General features: G+C 36.8%; 1 protein-coding gene across 1 annotated transcript in view; it reads left to right on the top strand.

The window, feature by feature from the left end:
• LOC136262913 (uncharacterized) overlaps positions 1-23580 on the top strand; it is a 134546-nt gene extending 110966 nt beyond the window's left edge. Inside the window, exons 60-90 of the mRNA XM_066057328.1 lie at positions 2303-2416; positions 2472-2600; positions 2670-2763; positions 2822-2995; positions 3048-3228; positions 3436-3524; positions 3917-4384; positions 4698-4886; positions 5218-5610; positions 5677-5775; positions 5826-5942; positions 5994-6122; positions 6208-6390; positions 6446-6612; positions 6668-6758; positions 7093-7348; positions 7405-7544; positions 7606-7813; positions 8665-8813; positions 8865-8990; positions 9049-9104; positions 9161-9486; positions 9701-9882; positions 18923-19275; positions 19650-19707; positions 19770-19886; positions 19936-20057; positions 20107-20294; positions 20344-20557; positions 21646-21938; positions 23150-23580. Of these exons, the coding sequence (XP_065913400.1) occupies positions 2303-2416; positions 2472-2600; positions 2670-2763; positions 2822-2995; positions 3048-3228; positions 3436-3524; positions 3917-4384; positions 4698-4886; positions 5218-5610; positions 5677-5775; positions 5826-5942; positions 5994-6122; positions 6208-6390; positions 6446-6612; positions 6668-6758; positions 7093-7348; positions 7405-7544; positions 7606-7813; positions 8665-8813; positions 8865-8990; positions 9049-9104; positions 9161-9486; positions 9701-9882; positions 18923-19275; positions 19650-19707; positions 19770-19886; positions 19936-20057; positions 20107-20294; positions 20344-20557; positions 21646-21938; positions 23150-23469 (5725 nt within the window). The 3' untranslated portion in view covers positions 23470-23580. The remainder of the gene's footprint in view (positions 1-2302; positions 2417-2471; positions 2601-2669; positions 2764-2821; positions 2996-3047; positions 3229-3435; positions 3525-3916; positions 4385-4697; positions 4887-5217; positions 5611-5676; positions 5776-5825; positions 5943-5993; positions 6123-6207; positions 6391-6445; positions 6613-6667; positions 6759-7092; positions 7349-7404; positions 7545-7605; positions 7814-8664; positions 8814-8864; positions 8991-9048; positions 9105-9160; positions 9487-9700; positions 9883-18922; positions 19276-19649; positions 19708-19769; positions 19887-19935; positions 20058-20106; positions 20295-20343; positions 20558-21645; positions 21939-23149) is intronic.
• Positions 23581-23857: the final 277 nt, after the last annotated feature.

Here is a 23857-nt window from a genome sequence, read left to right as displayed (position 1 = left end):
TATAAAAGAATTCGAGTGATCTGTGAAGTGTCTTTACACCTATTAGGTGAGGTGTCGTAGTGGTCTTCACCACCGGCACTTGTGCTATGCTGCACAAAACCGCAGCCAGTGCAATATCTGTATATTGCACTGCGGTCGGTGCATTATAACTTATAATGCACTCGTTGTGGTCTACAAAACCGCATCCAGTGCGTTATAAGTTATAATGCACTTGCTGCGGTCTGCAGCAGTGTAATATACAAATTATGGCACTGGCGGTGCCTTTGAACTGCCCACGCAGAGTGTTACATATCTCATTACACACTGCCTTAACGAGATATACGCACTGCGTATATCTCATTAACTTGAGACATTGCATACCTAATAGGTGTGCACACTATATCCAGAAATCATTAGATTTCTTTGATGTTTTACTGTTATCCTCTTCTCTTATATAGGGAATCAAGCAAACTATGATTGTGGGATTGAATTCTGCTAAACAACCTGTGATTGTGGGATTCAATTTTAATACATTAGCAGTAGTTTGTTTTTTACTTTTGTAAATGTAGCAATTAAAGTAACATAATTAACACTAGTCTCTAATTGCTATATTAGCAATAATCATATCAAACTACTGTTGATGTATTAAAATTGAACCCCACAATCACAATTTTTTTGGCAAAATTTAATCCCACAATCACAGCTTACTTGGTTCCCTATTTATAAGAGAAGGGTATAGCAACTAAAGATTTTGCCAATTAGGTGAGTCTACATGCTAAAGTAGAACATATTAGTTATACTATGGGCACTCGTGCTTTGCCTGTATATACACGCACTCGCCCTCGGGCCTGCGGCCCTCGGGCTTGTGCGTATATATATCAGGCAAAGCACTCTTGTCCATGGTATAACTGTTACGTATATACACTGACAAGTGTCCTACTCCCGAATACCCCCGTAGAAGGGCGTATCGTAAGTGATGACATAACAACAAGGTGTCGTGGTTTTTGAACATATAAAAAGCTGTAAAAGCACATGTACAAGAATTGTTAGTGCTTTGTCACACACACGTAACTCAAAACATCTGTATTCACGAATAAATGCCTATGTCATTCATCTAAACCCTTAAAACCACCCTTGTAGTTTGGTGAGTAGCACTGAGAGCTTGAGTTACGTAGTTGGCTGACATTAAGCATGCATATAATCAATATTACGTATGCTCAATTAACGAAATCATAATTGTACGAAGATAATGAGAAAACTCAGAAATTTTGCATCATCACTTGAGGATACACCCTTCAACAGAAGTATATGGGAGTAGGACACTCTCTTCATGGGCTGTAGCTATAGGCTGTTAATAATGATGATTATGCATTTTCCATATTGACCCAGTCTGGGAAAACCGGTCTTATCGCTTATTTAAAAGTATCAAGAAACGCCGGTTTTAAGTATTGTAGCTCACCAATGGCTGAAGCTATGTGTACCAAATTTTCACACATTTTACACCAATTCCTTACCTTCCAGAGAATCCACTGTACACGTAGTCAACAACTAAGTTTCCCACCATTTTAGATAGTTTTAAACCGAGGTTGACTGTATCAGACAAGCTGCAAAAGGGGTGGGAGGCAGGAGGCCTGGAAGGCAGGAAAGATGATGTTCAAAAATTGAAATGGAAGGTATAGAGATGAATTAGGCCAAATTTTGGACCATTGAGGTCTCAAATTGGCTAAAATGAAAGGAAATTCACAGCAGAGGTACTTATTCAACACCACAGAGCTGTACAACCACATACAGTCATCCCCGGGCTGACCAGAGCTCCATTAAGGCCCCACACCGCACGTACGGATCACAACAGCACTTGGGAAAAGCAGCCAGCAAAACCAGACCACTCAAGTCTAACTGATTTTGATTGTGGTTTATTCATGTAGCTTTGTGTCCTGGGAGAAAATGGAATCTGCTGATGTGGGCAATAAGACCAGTTTTCTCAGATTGGGTCACATATGTTATGTTTATAGAATATAGTGAGTAAGCAAACCAGTAGCTGTGTATAGATCATCACAAAAATCCACCATGAGTTCATGTATTTCTGTATTTGTTCATTTGTAAAACTTAGACCGTCCTTAGAAATGATTTGGCATCAACGATTTTGTATGACTACATGTTTGTCTCTATAAAAGTGAATTTGCAAGCAAATATTGTGCACAGAAGATTAGCATAATTAATCACAAAATGGTTTCTATTTATTCTCACACACTGGAGTGTTAGACACCTACATATGAGCGTTTAGTTAAAGAACGGTATATTGATTTGTTTTCTTGTACATTAGGAAATGGTTTAGACAGTGTTGCTTATTAACAACCACAACACCAGAAGATTCAATGTGTGCAGATCTTCTAGCATTGTTGACTAAACCAGAGAATCTTCAAGTAATTGCCTCCAGGTGCTGTCCACACTATTATCTACTAAGCATAAGCATGCATAATTTTCTATTTTAGAATTTTGCTTACTATTGATTTTGCCCAACTCTCACTTGAAGCATTACCCAACATTGCTGCTAAACACACCTATCTAAAACAGCTTCTTGTTGATAAAAAAGTGGGTGGTATTCTTTGCAGCAAGTTCAGGTCAGTCACCAAATGTTACTGTTTGTTAACAGCAACCATTCACCATCTTTATGTTTATATTATATCTAGATCATACTGGAAGCCATTAGTTATAGGTAACCATCTTGAACAAGCTGCAAGCTTTGCCAAAAGCAGAGAATCTACTCTGAGCATCTCTGACTCTGTACGTATATGTGTATAGTGTGGTGGTGTTTCTAATACAGCATTGTGTGTACTTGTAGGTGGATTCTGCATACAAGACATCTTTCTTCAACTTCATAGCCTACATGATTTATGAAATTAGTAAAAGTCATGGTCTTGAGTTGTTATTTAGTAGTCATTGTGATGATGCTACACTGGATCTGTTCCTGAAGTTGCTTGATGTCTACCCTGTTCCCAAGTTGTCAGAAATCAAGGTGAATTTCTTGCTGATAATGTGTAGTATTAATTTTTCATCTTCTTTTATAGGCTTTCAATAACACTTGGGATTGCCGTATACATGCTGTGAGCAAACCCACGTACATTTCTCAGTTCCCATTATTCAGAGATGTATCAGCGTACATCAATAACATGATTCAACAGAACATTGATAAGTCTAATGAGAATGTTGATATTTTACAAGAAAGTAGCACTTCCAATGGTACTGCTGGTATGTTTCACTGCAGCCGCTTGCAATAGCAGCATTAGTCACTACATCTCTGCACACATTTTACTAGTGAAATTCAAACCTACATATCAAGTAACTATGTGCATGCATTTTCATTTCCCCTATACGTACCTCAAACTGTGGTTGACCTCACTATTTTTATCCATCACATTATCACCATCATGCATCCAATTACCTTTTGTTTTGTAGGTTTATTAAGCAAAGAGCAGTTGTTGAAGAAACTGTACACCTCTATACACGATGAAATTTATGAATTTATGAAAGAAGATGATATAATGGTTAGTACACAGTCTGTGGATACATGTCAATATATATCACTATTTACCTGAAGTCAACTGCAATGTGAGACCTATGCTACACTGCACTGTTCTAGTTTGTTACAATAGTTTATTTACGTAAACTTCGTAACAATACATATTTTAAAGTGTGTAAAATATGAGTTGCTGCCATTGTGATAATAAAGTAAAATATTCTTAAGGTAGGTAATTAGACATGTACAGAAAATTGTCCTTCCATAGTGCTTTGTACAAACATTGTATACAAACAAAAGTCTTTTCATGTTTCATTTATTGTTTAATGTAAACAAGCATTGTTTGAACTCCATGTGCTGTGCATATGTATATACCTCTTTATATGATAATAGTATACATTTGGTCTATTTGAATTTCAGGTTGGAGAAAAGCATGTGATTGCTGTTGCAGTTAAGGAGATGCGAAATGATGAAGAAATGTGGCAAAAATATTACAATGAATTTGTTAGTCAGTACCTGCACATGTCTGCTGCCCCAGACAGTATAGAACACAAGTTGTTGCGTTTAACATTTGATGATTTACTAAACAACTACAATGAAATGAAAGCTATTGCAATACATTGTTACATGTACCTCTATCAACTAGACTTGGCTAAAGTTGTGGCACTACTGAAACCGTTGAAGCAACTCAAAGTTATGAAAGATGAAAAATCAGTGTATCCAGATGATTCTGAACAACCTATTGTTTTCACATCTCAAGCAGTACAAGGGACTAACATTTCTAAATTTATTGTAGATTCATTATTTGTTGCACTGATCAACATTTTGTACCATAATGGTAAAAAACTGGATCTTCTTCAAGAATGGTACAGCTCTTATCGAGACTTGGTTAGTTGTCACAGCTTGTATGCACCACTTAACTGCATAACAGTTAATTGTGTAGTCTTATTGTACAGTATGTAAATTGCCAGAAAAATAGAACATCTTAATATATTGTCTGAAATTTTTGGCCCTAAAGTGATCGGTGTATATTAGGTAGCTAAGACTATCAGCCTTTTTCGCCTTCCCCTTGATATGTACAAATATTGATGCTTACAATCTTTGAATTGTATTGTTGTCAAATTAACTATATGTTTCAAAATACATCTACATGTTGTGTGTTAATATTTAGCCATCTGTTACTAAGTTTCATCCCCCACAGATGTCCATGAATCTATTGAAGCACATAACAAGTACAGTTTTGATGGATCATGTAAAAGCTAAATATCATATCATGGAAACAACATTTACAATTCTGCAACTGTTTGACCATGTAAATGACATCACAGAAGATTGTGCTTGTGTAGTTGCTATGAACTTGTGCAATAAAACTTTTGGTAATAATTTTCAGGTATGTTGTAGCTAGCACACAGAATGTGTTAATATTTGATTATTATCTCCTTATTCTGCCAACATTGTCACTTTTCATACTGAATTAATGATTTTTATACCATTGGTGGCTGAATGGAGTTATTTAGCAACTTTATTTGTTAGTAACTAGTTAAAATAGACTAAGAAAGTCACACTCTGAGTCATGTGAGCTTCAGCTCAACATCTACATACTCTAGGTTTATTGTGCAACTCAAAGCTGAACCAGCCTTATCTAATGTTCAATGGTTGTGCACTAATAGTAAATCACAGAGAGATAAATTAATTGTCATCTAGTTTTTCTTTACATGTAGCTTAAAAGTGACATATCACTTAACTTGGAGAGTATAGTAAACTTCACTGATGTTGCTCTAGCAAGTCCACAGTTTGACCAGATCAAAAAGCAGCAACTACATCTACGCATCATTGATGGTTTGTTTATCCAATTCTTCCCTGAGTGTGATGATTCATCCTCCATCCATGGATGTGAGGGGTTTAGCTATTGCAAAACAGATGTGGAGTTCTTTGTGAAGTTTGCCAATGAAAAAATGCCTCCTGTAGAAGAAGTCTCTCCAGAAAACTTGAAAGAGAAAACCCACAATTGTATCAGTCTATCTAAATTCAAGTTTCATTTAGACAAAATTCTTTGTAGAGGATGGAGTAAAGGCGATGACTTTTCAAAGCCATCAAATTTATATAAAACTGAAGTACGTTTGTGTACACACTTTGTTAATAAGCTATAGTTATTATACATATGCACGGTTGTCCCTTAGGTTTGTATTTTAATTGGGGATACTCTTTTGAGCAAATACAAAGAAACTAATCCAAGTGACTATGTACCACCTTATCTACAGCAAACTCAAGAAGAAAAAGTATGTCTACTCAAACTATTTTGCATTGAACTTCATGTATGCCACAATAGAATCCATTGATGCAGCAGAAACTAGCACATCTTTACTTTTATGTTGTATTGGAGAGACTGCAGTCCTGTCAGCAAAGCCCTTCACAGTCGATGTCATTGTTGAAAACAGTTGATAAGGTATAGTCACAGTTTCTGTGATGCTGTCATGTTTATCATTTACTTCTTTAGAAACTGTCCAAAACAGACAGCATTGCAGACAAAATAATATTGCACATTGAAAAGCAGGCAGTGATGGAAGTAGTGCTTCAAGTTATTGTAAATAGTTTTGATATCGATGATCAAGTTGGGATGAACAATGTATGTTTTGCATTGCTTATAATATGCTTATTTATACAAGGCACTGTATATCCCTTATGTATATTTTTTATACATACACATGTAGCTACTGGAAAGTGCTGAAGATATCAACAATTTAGTCAAGGATGAATCACATTTTAGAATAATGCTTATGTATTTACTTAAGAAACATCATGGTCCACGAGGTGTATTGAATTTATTATCTAAAGAGAATCATGAATATTGGAGTTGTTTTGAATGTTTCAAGTCTATTAAAGAGCAATTAGAGGTTTGTATCCTGCTGTGTGAACTAACTACATATTGAATATTTGTATACCTTTTAGGCTTCTCCTCCTCCAACAAGTCACTTGTTCCCCTTCATTGTGGGTAGTCCAAATGCCAAACCACAATTTACTGTAATGTACAAGGAAATATGTGGTCATCTCCTTCAAATATCATGTGGTTCTTCTGCTGACAAAATCAAGAGATTTGTAGATTACATTACTTCGGTGTATGTAATATGTGTTTGTAGAAGTGTACAAATTTTAATGTTACATATACAATAGGCTAAAGAGTGGTAGAAAAAGTTATGATGGAGTGTCATGTGTTCGGATGATGATATGGCTTTGTGTGTATCATGAGTTCTACTGTAAGAAGGTGTGTGGATTATCGTTGTAAAGTACTTCAGTAATATACCTACCATTTTTTTATTTTACACCCATCAATAATAGGAGCTATGCACCCATGATAAAGCTGTTTTCTTTCTTCCTGTCAATATACTCAGCTGGCTTTCTTGGCCCCGCACAACACACTATCGTGTGTCTTGATATGTAACAAAGAAAAAGTATGTAAAGTGAGAATAAAACTCTCTGCAGAGACTATCTCATTGATAGAGCATTAGCAAATTTAAGGAAGTGAATCTGAGTCTTTTTTCAATACACTATTTTCCATTGTATCATTTATATTATTGTCACAATTCTATTTCATGCAGAAACGTAGTCCAGAATTGATTTCTCTGTTTAAAAAGATAAAAAGTGATGTAAAGTTTTCAGATGGGCACATGGAGATATTAAGATGTTTCGTTGATCCTTCCACTATGATCAATGAAGCAGAAATTCCCAATCCATTGAACCCTAATACTGAAGTGCTAGAGTTCACAAAATCAGGCACGATAAAAAGAAAATCTCCTACTGGTAAAGTGGATAAAAAAGATCCTATTTGGGAGTTCTTTAACCCTGAACATGAAGGTACATAAAGTATAAAGTTCACATGTGTGTGACTAGTTATATGTCTATAATCACAGATCCATCAGATACTGATCTTCGTCATGCTCTAGCTAATATGATTGCTGTTGTGTTTGCTCTACCAAGTCATAGTAACCATATGTGGTATCACATGTTTTGTCCTGGAGAGTTAGAAGACTCTCATTTGACTGGATTTATGGTAATCAATTACAAGACTTATTTGTACTCTGCTAAATGAAACCTTCTCTGTATGTATGTAGTATCCTAATACAGTCAAAAAAGGAGGTTTAATGTTCGACTGTGGATGTGAGTTAGATGAGGATGGCCAATACGGGAGGAAGGATTATATACCACATGCCACAAGAGGCACACTCAGTTTACACTCATGGTATTTGATGTTGTGGACCAACTTTGGTGCCTTCTGTGTTGGACTGTTGACTCAACCCAATGCAATGAAGGAAATAAAAGGTTAGTATTCTAGTGAAGCATTGTAGATATATGTTTCAATAACATGGTTTTATGCATACATAAACCTACAAATGTGATGTAATATAAAGGGGAACTTTGGTGGTGGAAAAATGTGTTGAATTACTCAAAAAGTAGTAGCCTTTATAAAATTAGGTGAATTATTGCTAGGTATGTGCCCTACAACTATAATTAGCTAATTAACATGGCTATTTTCTTGTGGTCAATTTAAAAAGCAGTGACCAATCTTCTCACACAAGACAAGGGTGAATTTAAGGAGATGTGACATTGCTTTTCGGTGTGCTAGCTAGGAAGCTACAGGTCTAATTGTATCTATGCAAAGGCATGGAAAAACAAAAAAGGGAAAAGCTCTGTAGAAATTAATGAGAAGTTGGCAAAATATATTTTCAGAGTGAGGTTTTATAAAAGTAAAATTTAAAATACTCTAATAGAACAGCCAACTACTCTAATAGAACAATCAAAAAAATTTCATCTAAACTCTGCTAAGCTCTAGAAACACCATCAGTGTATGAGTTGAATTTAACCCTCTTCATCTCCAGTAGTGGAATTTATGTTTTTATGTATTAACAGGATGACTCTCAACTCACAATGACTCTCAACTCACAATGATTCTCAGCTCACAATCACTTTGCTACCTGTATTTTAAACAAGCAAAAATTTGGAAGGTTCAGATTTGGCTAAACCTGTACTAGATTTGCCAAATTCACCATACCTCCTTGCTTTGTAAAATCTATACTTTTAACCTACAACATGTAAGGTATTGGTAATGAGTATGTTATAAAATGTAATCCAATAGAGCTCAGAAAACTGCTGAATTTGTTATACCTTTACAGGTCGGATATTGTCTGATTGGATGTCAATCAGGTTTTACTGTATCACTCAACTGAGAATTGTGTGGTTACATATGAGGACCAACATGGGATTTGGTGATGATGAAGAAAGATCATTCTTTATTATGAGATCCATGCACACACTATTCATGGTACATAAATTATCCTTACTTAAGCCTTGATATTATGTTATTTGTTTGTAGCTTTTTCAAGATGGCAAGTACCCATTTACCCAAGGAAAGTTTACTGATATAAAGTCACTTGATGCATATGAAAAGGCATGGCATACATGCATATATGAGCCATGTAAAGGAAATTTGCAAGTTGAAGTAAGTTGGTGTTTATGAAGCCCACATATTAGGTGTATATATTTCATTGCTCTGATAGCTAGAAAAAAATTTCTCTGACTCAGTTTGGGTACTACCAGTTCTTAAGAATTACAGGTAGGCACATTGTCATGTATATGGAAAGCAATGTATACTACAATGTTGTTATCTAGAACACTTAATCAGCACTACCCACATTTGGCTACTGAGAATGAATATATGAAAAGTCTTGTTGCAGCAAGGGAAGCTCATGGCCTTGATTGTACACATCTCTTTGCTCTCCATCTTCTCACTTTGGAATATGATAGGCTGCAAGTGGGTGGAGCTCTTCTCCCAGATTTGGTGGAGTTCTACCAGTGGATCCACACCCATCTGTCACATCTGGTGACTTATGAAAAAGCACAACAGATCACTATTGGAAAGATTATCAGTTTGAGTGCTAAAAGATACTCCCAAGAACTCTGTGAACATCTCACAGACCTCTTCAAAAGAATTATCGGTATGTTTGGTACCCATACCTTGAATGAGATTTGGTCAATTAAATGTATATTGATTTTACTATAAGTAGATAAGATAGTACAGAAACAAGTATGCTAAATATTTACTGCATTAAATTGTCAATTAAGATTTTTTTTAAGTTGACTAGTTAAAGAGGTGGCTACTAAGACTGGTACTTTCGTGCAAGTTTTATACTGATGACATATACTTAACAGACAAATACAATGCCTACTTGAAAATCAATGGAGGGACTATCGGAGAGGCATCTTGTGACAGAGCTGCAAAACCTACTGATGCAAAATGTATAGATGAAAACACTCCTCTCATTGCACTGATCAGTCATAAAAATGAAGAAATTGTTGATTATGACTGGCTGTACATTGTTTTGATGCATATCGTAAGTTTCTTTAAAGACTGTATGCATGTAAATGTACATACGTATGTGGACATGAACATTAGCATTCTGTTGTATTTACCATACATACATTATTATAGTAGGGACCATGGCATTAAATTTTCCAATGAAAAGTAAAAACCTCACCCTTCAAGACAGCTCAGCAGATAGCTAGAGTGTAGGGCATCAAGTCACCTCTGGCTCTGACATTATTTTATGAGAGTTTTAGTTTCAAGTTTCTGACTTGCTGTATGAATGAGAGTTAGCCTTCTCACAGGTCCCTAGTGAATGACATGTATTACAGATAAAACCTTTACTAGCAAAAAGTCATTGTTTAAGTGTAGGTTGAATGCAGAAAAGACTCCAGGTCTCAGCTGTTGTGATTCCTTGTAGTGAAGGGAAGAAGAAGCATCAAGGCCAACTAGCATAGGCTGGCTTTGGAACTTGCAATTACAAAAAGAAGTGATATCCACACAAAAACAGCCAAACTGTAAAAAAAGATGTGGCCTTAAAAATCCTGGGTGAAAAAAGTTGTGAAATCAATCAAATTGCTGCAATGATGTTAATGCTAATAAATTTTAATAATGGCTGTGTGCATTGTTAAAATTTATTAGCATTAACATTATTGCAGCCATTTAGCTGCCACCTTGATTTCACAACTTTTTTCACCCAGGCTTTTTAAGGCCGCTGTTTTTGTGCGGATCAAGACACACGATAGTGTCGTGCGGCCCAAGAAGCCGGCGTGCCACACCATGGGTATATTGACAGGAAGAAAGAAAACGTCATTTTCACACCTTTGTATCTGGGTCATCCCTTATCCGATTGGAACCAAATTTGCTACAGAGTTGCCTGCCAGCTAGGAGAGTCTACATACCAAATTTGAAGGAAATCACTCCAGCCATTTCCGAGATACAAGCAGCCAAAATTTAGGTTTTTTTCTTCGTTTTTTTTTTCTTCTTCGTGTTTTCGCACACACTTGCTATAAAACGCAAACACATACTCTGATCACCTTGAAATCTGGCACACAGAAAGGGAGTCCAAAGGCAAATCCTAGCATCAAATTTGGTGCAAATCCGATGAATGGTTCAGGAGGTATGACCAATTATTCGCATAAAACAAGATCGATTTGTTGTCATGCCTACAGGGTAAACCGCTTCATGGAATGAGTTGAAAATTGCTATGTAGATGGAGTAACCATCGTAGGAGTACCTTTTGGTGGTTTAAAAGGAATCGAGATAAAGACCATGGAGATATGACACAAAACCCAACCTGTGTTAGGCATTCCAGCCCAATTTTTAAATTTTGGAAAAATGGGCTTTTTATATGCTCAATAGATAGAGTATTGATTGCCAATCTCAAAAATATATAGTTTGTTGGGTTGGAATTAGCTACTTTGTCATGTACAGTGCTTAAAAACTAAAAAAGGTACATTTTTTCTCTGGGGCTCCCCATACATTTTAAAGGGGAAAATGGTACAATTGAATCAGGAAGCCATCTAGCAATCTGGACTATCTTGAAACTGCAGTTGCTTCTAGCTGCAAGTTTGTACATGTAATGAGAGTAACTTCAGGTCTTATTGGATCTTAGCGATCTTTGTATGCTTTGTGGTGAGCAAATATGCTTCACCTACTGCACACTTCTTGATGCAATGGTGTTCCATAGGCAAGTGACTATCTCCAGTTGGTAAAAACATCAAGTTAACAACTTATAAAGGTAAACAACTAAAGTGGAGGTGCCACAATGATGCAGCAATACCTAAGGTGGAATTGTGGTTTCAATTATGGCATTGTTATGCTGACTTTGAAGTGGGTTATACTTATGAGCTGATGACACAGCCATCAGAAAACTGCTCAATCGCTAACCCCTAACCCGAGTGAAGTAACTACGCACTTTAAAGTAACCACCAGTGACTACCTTTCACCCGACAGTACGTTTTTTAAAGTTTTAAAGTATTCTACATACATTACAAGGCTTGAAAAGATTACAAAACAACACAAAACTTACTCATATGTAACGCACACGATAAACCTAAGATTTTCAGCGTGTGGACAAACCCCACAGCGATTTTCATCCTCATTGGAGCTCGGACGACGGAGCAATCCCAAGTTAAACATGAGTTGCCAGGGTTCTTATTGGGAATATACGGAGAATTTTTTTATTAAAAAATCTCGGATACCGGAATGCCTACCTGTGTTACAATTACGCGATCGATTTTTATGAATAAAAATGTATCAAGACACACGATAGTGTGTCGTGCGGCCCAAGAAGCCGGCGCACCACACCTTGAGTATATTGACAGGAAGAAAGAAAACGTCATTTTCACACATTTGTATCTCGGTGATACCTCATCCGATTGGAACCAAATTTGCTGCAGAGTTGCCCGCCAGCTAGGGGAGTCTACATTCCAAATTTGAAGGAAATCACTCAAGCCATTTCCGAGATACGAGTGGCCAAAAAGTTTCGTGTTTTTTTTTCGTTTTTTTCTTCTTCGTCTTTTCGCACACTTGCAAAAATTGCTATAAAACGCAAACGCGTACTCCGATCGCCTTGAAATTTGGCACACAGAAGGGGAGTACAAAGGCGAATCCTAGCATCAACTTTGGTGCAAATCCGGTGAATGATTCAGGAGTTATGACCGATTATTCGCGTAAAACAAGATCGATTTGTTGTCACGCCTACAGGGTAAACCGCTTCATGGAATGAGTTGAAAATTGCTATGTAGATGGAGTAACCATCGTAGGAGTGCCTTTTGGTGGTTTGAAAGGAATCGAGATAAAGACCACGGAGATATGACACAAAACCCAACCTGTGTCACAATTACGCGATCGATTTTTAGGAATAAAAAAGTATTAGTTTTCACGCCTACTAGGCAAACCGCTTAGAGCAATGAGCTGAAAATCGGTGTATAGCTGGAATAATCTTCATTGAAAGTCCTTGCAGTAGTATAGAAGAATTGGATTACAAACCACTGAGTTATGATTCGAAAGCCAACTCCGTGTAGCAAATGCGAGATCGAGATACTCTAATAGAACAGTCACCCTAATAGAGCATTCAGCTAATTTATTTACTCCATTATAGAATTCTATTACCATATTCTGTAGGGAGTTCAGCTGCCAACAGTTAATCTTATAGACAGTTCAACAAGAAGCAAGTTACTCTATTGAGAGTTCAGCTACAAATATATCGTTGTAGTGATTCATAACATTGCAAGTCACACTGAAGAGAGTTCAGCTATAAACAAGTCATGCACCCTGTAGAGAGTTCGGCTACATTCGCTAGAGAATTCAGCTACAAACAAGTCACTGTGGAGAGAGTTCAGCTACAAAGAAACTATCCTGTAAAGAGTTCATCTATACAAACAAGTTACCCTATAGAGATCACCTGCAAACAAGTAACCCTGAAGAGAGTTCAGCTACAGACAAGTCACTTTATAGTTTATACAGTGTTCAGCTACAAGTAAGTCACTCTGTAGAAAATTCAGCTACAAATAAGTCACTCTGTAGAGAATTCAGCTACCACCAAGTCACTCTGTAAAGAATTTTGCTACAAACAAGTCACCGTGTAGAGAGTTCAGCAACCAAAATACTACTCTGTAAAGAGTTCAGCTATACAAACAAGTTACTCTGTAGAGAGATCAGCTAGAAACAAGAGAGAGTTCAGCTAGAAGAAGTCACCCTGTAGAGAACTCAGCTGCAAAGAAACCCTGTAGAGAGATCAACTACAAACAAATCACCCTGCAGAGCATTCAGCTATAAACAAATCACCCTGTAGAAAGTTCAGGTACAAACAAATCACCCTATATACAGTTCAGCTACAAAAAAATCACTCTGTAGAGAGTTTAGCTACAAAGAAGTTATGCTACAGTGAGATCAGTTTGAAACAAGAGGTTTCAGCTACAAACAAATTAACCTGTAGAGAGTTCAACTATGAACAGATCATCCTGTAGATAGTTCAGCTAGATACAAGTCACCCTATAGAGAGATCAGTTAGAGGAAGTCACCTTGTAGAGAGATCAGCTAGAAAAAGTTGCCTTGTAGAAAGTTCAGTAACAAAAGAAACCATCCTGTAGAGAGTTCAGCTACAAACAAATCACCCTGTAGAGAGTTCAGCTACAAACAAATCAACCTGTAGAGAGATCAGCTCGAGGAAGTCACCTTGTAGAGGGATCAGCTAGAAACAAGTCACCTTGTAGAGAGTTAAGGTACAAAGAAACCACCATGTAGACAGTTCAGCTGCAAACATATCGCCTGTAGAGAGTTCACACAGCTAGAAACAAATCACCCTGTAGAGAGATCAGCTAGAAGAGGTCACCTTGTAGAGAGTTCAGCTACAAAGAAACCATCATGTAGAGAGTTCAGCTGCAAACAAATCACACTGTAGAGAGTTCAGCTACAAAAAGATCACCCTGTAGAGAGTTCAGCTACAAGAAGTCACCTTGTAGAGAGTTCAGCTACAAAGAAACCATCATGTAGACTCTGAGAGTTAAGCTGCAAACAAATTACTCTGTAGAGAGTTCAGCTAGAAGAAGTCACCTTGTAGAGAGTTCAGCTACAAAGAAACCATCATGTAGAGAGTTCAGCTACAACGAAATCACCATGTAGAGAGTTTAGCTGCAAAGAAACCATCATATAGAGAGTTCAGCTACAAAGAAATCACCTTGTAGAGAGTTCAGCTAGAAGAAGTCACCTTGTAAAGAGTTCAGCTACAAAGAAACCACTATGTAGAGAGTTTAACTGCAACAAATCACCAGTAGAGAGTTCAGCTAGAAACACATCACCCTGGAGAGAGATCAGCTAGAAGAGGTCATCTTATAGTGAGTTCAGCTACAAAGAAACCACCACATAAAGAGGTCAGCTGCAAATAAATCACTTGTTGAGAGTTCAGCTACAAACAAATCCCCCTGTAGAGGGAGCAGCTAGAAGAAGTCACCTTGTAGAGAGTTCAGCTACAAAGAAACCATCATATAGAGTTCAGCTACAAAGAAATCACCCTGTAGAGAGTTCAGCTAGAAGAAGTCACCTTGTAGAGAGTTCAGCTACAAAGAAACCATCATGTAAAGAGTTCAGCTGCAAAAAAATCACCCTGTAGAGAGTTCAGCTACAAAAAGATCACCCTGTAGAGAGTTCAGCTAGAAGAAGTCACCTTGTAGAGAGTTCAGCTACAAAGAAACCATCATATAGAGAGTTCAGCTACAAAGAAAGCACCCTGTAGAAAGATCAGCTAGAAGAAGTCACCTTGTAGAGTGTTCAGCTACAAAGAAACCACCATGTAGATAGTTTAGCTGCAAACAAATCACCTGTAGAGAGTTCATCTAGAAACAAATCACCCTGTAGAGAGATCAGCTAGAAGAGGTCACCTTATAGATAGTTCAGCTACATTTCAAGTCACCCAGTAGAGAGATCAGCTGCAAAATAATATCCTGTGGGGAATAATGGGCATGTAATAAATATATGTATATAATTTGTATAATTACTAATAACATCAAAAATAATTGAAGTATTAAAAATCTTCTTTAAGTTCTTTTCTTCTTCCTGTGGTAAAGAAAAAACACATGGGTTAAAAAAAACCCAAAGCCAGCCATTGGCCGGCTTTGCAGTATACAAATACAAAAAGAAGTGATATCTAATCAAAACAGCCAAGCTGTAAAAAAAGGGTGCGGCCCCCAAAAAGGCCATGGTGAAAAAAGATGTGAAATCCAAGGTGGCGGCCAAGAAATGGCTGTGATGGTAGGTTAATGGTAAAAATCTTAATAACGACAATTCAGATGAATTTTGTGCCGCTTGGTCTTGGCACCAAATTCACCTGAATTGTTGTTATTAAAATTTTTACCATTAACCTACCATCACAGCCATTTCTTGGCCGCCACCTTGGATTTCACATCTTTTTTCACCATGGCCTTTTTGGGGGCCGCACCCTTTTTTTACAGCTTGGCTGTTTTTGATTAGATTAGTTTTTACGCCTATTAGGCAAACCGCTTAGAGCAATGAGCTGAAAATCGGTGTATAGCTGGAATAATTATCATAGAAATTCCTTGCAGTAGTACAGAAGAATAGGATTACAGACCACTGAGTTATGATTCCAAAGCCAACTATGTGTAGCATATGCGAGATCGAGATACTCTAATAGAACAGTCACCCTAATAGGGCATTCAGCTATATTCATAACTTACTCCATTATAGAATTATATTACAGTGCAAGTTATTCTGTAAGGAGTTACCTACTAACAGTTAATCTTATAGACAATTCAGCTACAAGCAAGTCACCCTGTAGAGAGTTCAGCTACAACAAAAGTCACTCTGTAGAGAATTCAGCTACAAACAAGTCACTGTGTAGAGAGTTCAGCTACAAAAAAGCTACCCAGTAGTGAGTTCATCTAGATCAGCTACAAACAAGTTACTTTATACAATGTTCAGCTAAAAATAAGTCACTCTGTAGAGAGTTCAGCTATAAACAAGTCACTCTGTAGTACAAACAAGTCACCGTGTAGCTGGAGAGTTCAGCAACCAGTCAGAAAAACCACCCAGTAAAGAGTTTAGCTATACAAACAAGTTATAATTATCTCTATAGAGAAAGTTATAACTCTATAGAGAGATCAGCTAGAAACAAGTCATCCAGTAGAGAGATCAGCTAGAAAACATCACCTTATAGAGAGTTCAGTTACAAAGAAACCACCATGTAGAGAGTTCAGCTGCAAACAAATCACCCTGTAGAGAGTTCAGCTAGAAACAATTCACCCTGTAGAGAGATTGGCTAGAAAAAGTCATTCTGTAGAGAGATCAGTTAGAAGGATCACCTTGTAGAGAGTTCAACTACAAACAAATCACCCTGCAGATAGTTTAGCTACAAACAAGTCACCCTGTAGAGAGATCAGCTACGAACAGATCACCCTGTAGAGAGATCAGCTAGAAGAAGTCACCTTGTAGAGAGTTTAGCTACAAAGAAACCACCTTGTAGAGAGTTCAGCTGCAAACAAATCATCTGTAGAGAGTTCAACCAGAAACAAGTTCACTCTGTAGAGAGATCAGCTAGAAACAAGTCACCCTGTAGAGAGACCAGCTACAAAGAAACCATCCTGTAGAGAGTTCAGGTACAAACAGATAACCCTATAGAGAGTTCAGCTAGAAGCAAGTCACCGTGTAGAGAGATCAGCTAGAAACAAGTCATCCAGAGATCAGCTAGAAACAAGTCACCCTGTACAGAGTTCAGCTACAAAGAAACCATCCTGTAGAGAGTTCAGCTACTATCAAGTTACACTATAGAGAGATCAGCTAGAAAAAAATCATCTTGTAGAGAGTTCAGTTGCAAACAAATCACCCTGTAGAGAGTTCAGCCACCCTGTAGAGAGTTGAGCTAGAACAAGTCACCTTGTAGAGAGTTCAGCTACAAAGAAATTACCATGTGGAGAGTTCAGTTGCAAACAAATCACCCTGTAGAGAGTTCAGCTAGAAACAAATCATCCTGCATGTAGAGAGTGCAGCTATATATAGAAAAAAATCATCCTGAAAAGAGTTCAGCTACAAACAATGAGAGTTTCAGCTACAGTTCAGTTATGTAAGAAGTCACTTTATTAACTACACAGTATGTGATAATCATCATTCAATGTTAAATATACAAATATTTAATCAGACAAAAGCTATACACACAATTACTTCCTTTGTTCCACAATTCCTGCAGTAAAGGAGAAAAAACAAATTAAAAGGAAGCACCAAAGTTTATGGCCAGCTTGTGGCTTGCAATACAAAAAGAAGTGATATCTAAACCAAACCAGCAAAGCTGTAAAAAAAGAGTGCGGCCCCCAAAAAGGCCAAGGTGAAAAAAGATGTGAAATCCAAGGTGGCGGCCAAGAAATGGCTGTGATGGTAGGTTAATGGAAAAAATTTTAATTACAACAATTCAGGTGAATTTGGTGCTGAATCCTAGTGAAGGAGGCAACGCAAATTCTCCTGAATTGTCGTAATTAAATTTTTTGCCATTAACCTACCATCACAGCCATTTCTTCGCCGCCACCTTGGATTTCACATCTTTTTTCACCTTGGCCTTTTTGGAGGCTGCACTCTTTTTTTACAGCTTGGCTGTTTTGGTTTAGATATATGTAAATAGTTTGTATAATTACTGATAAAATCAAAAATGCTTGAAGTATCGTTAAGTCTTTTGTGGTAAAGAAAAAAAGATAGGTTTAAAAAGCCCCAAAGCCAGCCATAGGCGATATACAAATACAAAAAGAAGTGATATGAAATCAAGAGCAGCCAAGCTGTAAAAAAAGGTGCGGCCCCAAAAAAGGCCATGGTGAAAAAAGATGTGAAATCCAAGGTGGTGGCCAAGAAATGGCTGTGATAGTAGGTTAATGGTAAAAGTTTTAATAACGACAATTCAGGTGAATTTGGTGCCGAATATCCTAGTGAAACTTGGAGGAGGCAACACAATTTCACCTGAATTGCCATTATTAAATTTTTATCATTAACCTGCCATCACAGCCATTTCTTGGCCGCCACCTTGGATTTCACATCTTTTTCACCAAGGCCTTTTTTGGGGCCACACCTTTTTTTACAGCTTGGCTGTTTTGGATTAGATTATAATTAGTATACTGTTGTACATTTTGTCATGTATAGTCTCTTATGTCTGATGTCATTCTTTCCTTTGATGTGATGTTCTAGAAATTCACTAATGAAGAATTTTTTATTACAAAAAAACATTGCAAACAAATATAAGGGTAATTGTACAAGCTACATAGTAGGAACCATTTCATTAAACCAGGGAGATCATGTGAAGTACTAATTTAACTTATTGCTGCTTTAGCAATTATCATCATGGCTAAAATAGGAAGCGAATTTGCCCTTGTTTACGCACCTTTATTGTGATGGTCCTTACTAACTTGTAAAGTTTCAAAGTTTTTCATACAGTGGTAGTAAAATAATATTCAGACACTTGTTATGCATAACCATACACTACTCAAATATAGAAATTCTTTCTGTGGTTGTTATAAAACCTTGTGGCAAGGATTGGATACAAACATGCAAATTTTGTTTATTTTTGTTTTACACAGATTGGATGTCACAATTCCTTCCTAAACAGTATTTTTGGTCATGCTAAAGATCCAAATTGCCACTATCGGAAGTATCTACCTGATAGTCCTCCAGAATCTCATCCTACTGAAGTCACCAGTCAGAGTTGTATTGTTCCTTCTGATGGGGGTACAGGAAAGCAACAGTTTTTGAAGTTGATCAAGAGCTGTTCCATGTACAATGGTGTTCAGTCTAGTCCATTGTTTGATCTAGAACAACTTGAACAAAGTGTAGTGGCTTTTTATATTGCAGGAAAACCTCTGATAACATTGGATGACATGAGAATCATCTTCAGGTTTAGAGACTCACCAAATGAAACTACTCTAGGAAACAAGTAATCATTTTCTGTCAGTACTTATAAGGGATGCCCTAAAGTTGCCAGATTTTCTGTTACATACATGTATACATATTTTAGCTCACTGTGTTATAGAGTATAATCCATTTGCGTGCCTTTGTCTGTTAACTTTCAATAAGATGATCATGCCTTTGTAATGATGTTATATCAAACCACACAGTGAGTGGAATATTGTAGTTATTAATCCAACGTTGAGATGATAAAGATGAGCCTGGGATGTTGATAGGCTTATAATACTGTATATGAGCAGGCCTGAAAATACCGAGCATATAGGCACATAAAATTAGCATACATTTTGATCTTTCTTGACTCATTTCAATATCATTGAAATTGCTGTTGTTCACATTTTGTAGTCCTGGCTGTGCAATTGACATATCTTCTGTTGCTCAAGAACTACCTAACAACTTCAAAGTAAACTTTGTGTAGCTACTATGCTGTTTAGAATTCACAAACATGGTTATATTTTCTATTAGGAGCCACTTCAGGAGGAGACTAAAAAGTCATTAGAATATCATTTCCGTACAGCTACTTATCAAACACTAACTGAAGTTGTTACTGGTCTGAGAACTATATTAGGACACCTCATTCAGGTATTGTATTATTTTACTTGCACAGTAACCACATAATATTCATGTCTAGGATATTCTGCAACAAGAAGGCAAAGTCTTGGACAGTAGACTGAACATCAGCCTCTCTAACTACTTGAAAAATTCTTTCAATAAAGACCAAGAAATAGTGTTTGGTGAAATAGGCATCCAAAGGTAGGACTTACATTAAAGTTTTAACATAAATTATTTGTTTCTATTAAAGCATTAGTAATGAACAAAAACTGATATTTGGAGAAATAGAGATGAAGAGATTGTTCAGGTGTATGGGATTATTTGTTGGATGGTTACAAGGTGGCTTGTATGACTTCTCCACACTACCTGTTTCTGTGTTTAAACATTTGGATGATGAGCACAAGGAAGCACTTCAGAAAATTCCAGATAAATACTTATGTATGCTTATGTATATTATTGTTCAGCATTTCAACATTTGCTTTTGTAGCTGCAGAAAAAGATTTACTCACAGATTTTGATGGACTTGAGAAGACTTTGAATCATGTTGAAAATCATTTAAGTACACAAGCAGAACTTAGAAAATCAATAAAAGAATCTTTGCTGGAATTAGGCTTGTGTGAACCAACTGAAAAGTTAATAACTCTTATCCCCAAGTCAATCTTAACTTACCATTATGTGCAGTTTCGAATGACCCTCCGCAAGTAAGTCAAATAGATTTATCTACATGTATTGTACGTATATTACATAAGTGTAAGGAAAAATTCCTTTTAAGTTCGATTAGGGATCATAGTAGGGAAACAAGGAAGGTCACCTACACCTGAAGATAGACTAATGGACATGCATTTAATCCATATTTTAGTCTATACCTATCACTGGATTAAATGTCCACTAATATATCTGCAGGTGTAGGCAACCTCCCTTGTTTCCTATGATCCCTAATCAAACTTAAAATTCCTCATATTTGTTTGTTTACTTTTTGTAACATTACTATGACTGGTGAACCCATGCGTACCGCATCTAACAAAAGAATGGTGCCATAGTTAATGTTTTTGTCTGGATGTGCACCCGAACTATCAATTGCTGACTCAAAAGTGAAATGGCATTACGCTTAGCTTTCAGCTACATTCAGCCTGTTACACAGCACTAGAAATATAAATGAAGAACAGTAGGAGAAGCCCCTTTACTAGTCACCACGGAAATACAGATAAGTATTGTAGTTTAATTTGCACTGCAGTGTAGTTGTACATAGCTTGAAAACCGGTGCCAGCTTATATCCAACTCACTTGGATTCATGAAGCAATTACTAACTTGAAAGTGAAGTAGCCATTATGCTTTGCTTTCAGCTATGTTACACAGTGTTACAAATGAAGTACAGAGGAGAAGCGCTTCTGCAGTCACCCCGGAAAATATGGACAATTCCCATTAACAGATGTAGGGAAACCACCATGAATCAACACCTTGGGCTATCAGCAAAAAGAAATGCAAAGGTAAGTGCATCGGTACGCCAAAAGGCACCTGTCAGGCTGAAGCGACGCTGAACAGTGTAAATATCAAGCCTATAGCCTAAGTCATTATCAAGTAACAGTAGGCAGTTAGTCATTAGGAAATTCCATTATTTTAGCAATCTATTGGAAGCATTCTGAAGGCACTTTTGGGCTTGGTTATACTTGACCAACAATGCTATAGCACCAGGAAGGTATTGTGTAGCTGGCTTTTGGGTGATGTTTTTGGCCAGACCTCCATGATCCCTAGTATACAGTACTGCGTGATACATCTTATTATGATACAGGATAAAGTTGAAAGTAATGATGATGGTTAATTCACAACAAAATTCATCCAATGCACCAACTAAGTGGTCAGAAATTATTGAAGATTTATGGAAATATCTGCCACGCTTCCAAGATGAAGAGCAGTTGTATGACGAGAACTGTCTCAAATTTGAGTGTATAACACTACAGTTTGGTGATGGTGAGGAGAGTGAGAGTGATAATGAACCATGGCCACATGATGATGACCCTACTGTCGAAGAAGAGTCAAGTGATAGTCATGTACCAACCCCTAGTACTACTAACAAGAATGAAAGTAAGTGTTAATTTTAAAATACTAGTCTTAATGGTTCTTAGTATGTATTGAATAGCAGTTATCATGAATAAAGAATATGTATCCTTGTAAGTCGCAAAGTGGATGTATTACGGTTTACACGGTATTGTTAGCAAGTGAGAAAGATCGTGTATTATATAAACAGTGTATTTTCCAAACTAAAGCCCTCAAATGTTTTCATCCAACAAAATTCTGTGACTATATCATTTATCCTTGCTATAACCAGTCTTTGATCCTATAATCCATTTTTTCATTGTAAAGCAAATTTTGTTTACAAAATTATGAAAATATTTATCCACTTATAAGGTTCAAAGTTTCCATGTATGACTTACTACTTTTAATACTACTGCATGTAACTTTCACATCAAGCAACAGGTATATACCACTAACGCAACAGATCAATAAGCTCTAATAGAGCAGTCACAACAGTAGCTACTCTGAACTCTAATGGCTATATACTCTCCATGTAGCTGACATTTATTGTTAATAGCTTTTCCACTTGTAGACACATACTATCATATCATGCTGTTATGGTCTAAGTGTATAGTAAATTTAGCGTAAATATTCTTACACACAAAAACAGCATTTAAAAAAATTATATATATATATATATACCACACCTGTGGTTGAGATCAAAAGCGCCGCGCTGTGGTATATAACTGATATACCACGACAAACTGTGGTATATAACTGATATACCACGCTTTGTGGCTATGCTTACCATATATGGTGTAACTTCACACATTCCGCAAAATCCTTATCTAAACGGTAAACAAGTCTCTAATAACAAGCGCCGCCTAAACCAACCAACAATTATTCACCTCAGGAACTGGAACAAGTTTCGATGAACTCTTGTCTCCTTCGTGGATAACTCACCAATCGCGACTATGTGGGCGTGGCACCATTAAAAGTGTAAAACGTCTGATCCATCAAGAATTTCTATTGATTTCCATCTCCAGGAGGTGCTGTTTCACTATAACTTACTATCTATAATCGTTTTCATCTACTGGGGTGTAGAATATAACAGTTATAACACAATTACTCGGGATATGACTAAATATACGCACTCTCACTCGAGCGCTGTGCGCTCTCGTGAATCATTAGTCATATCCCTCGTAAGCGTGTTATAACTATAAAATATAGTATACAACAAACTAGCAATATATCATATAGTTTAATTCTTCTGTGTATAGCTGAACCAGCAGTACCAAGTCCAGCAGTACCAAGTCCAGCAGTACCAAGTCCAGCAGTACCAGTACCCGTCAGTACTCCAGTGGCATCAGATTTATTGTCGGCTAAACCAAGTGGAAAAGCTGAGAAGATGACCACTAAAGAATTATGTGAATGGCTCAAGACAATCAATATCAGTGATGAATACATTAAACTCTTTGAAGAAAATAGTATTAATGGAGGTACTCTGGCCACCTTGAATGATGAAGATTTAAAAGATATGGGTATCTCCCAAGGTTTTAAAAGAAAGAATATCATGGTGCAGTTTAGACAAATTCAATAGAGTATTTCTTGCATATCACAATAGTATTGTTAGCTAGCTTTATAGTTTATAGATGTTTGTTGCTTATACCTGATAATTTTATAATCTTTTTTATGAGCACGATGACTGTAACTACATGTATATTAAAATTTAATATTAATGTTGTCTAACTGTCCAAGTGTCATGGGGTAGATAGTCATGGCACTTGATTTTAACTTAAAATGAAGTGTTAATTCATCAATAGGAAAATTTTTCTTTTTTTTTAAGTTTCATTTGTGCCTGATGTTTTCACTGTATATGTTTTGCCACTACACGTAGAAAGTAAAACATGTAGTCTAGCTGCAAGATATAGTGGCTAGGCACCAGCTTATTATGCTGGCATAATTTTGAGCATAATAGGTGCCTGAAA

This window comes from Dysidea avara, chromosome 8, assembly GCF_963678975.1.
Source record: "Dysidea avara chromosome 8, odDysAvar1.4, whole genome shotgun sequence".
In the NCBI taxonomy this organism is placed as follows: domain Eukaryota; kingdom Metazoa; phylum Porifera; class Demospongiae; order Dictyoceratida; family Dysideidae; genus Dysidea; species Dysidea avara.
The sequence above is the reverse complement of the archived record's forward strand: the minus strand, read 5'-3'. Positions and strand labels throughout refer to the sequence as shown.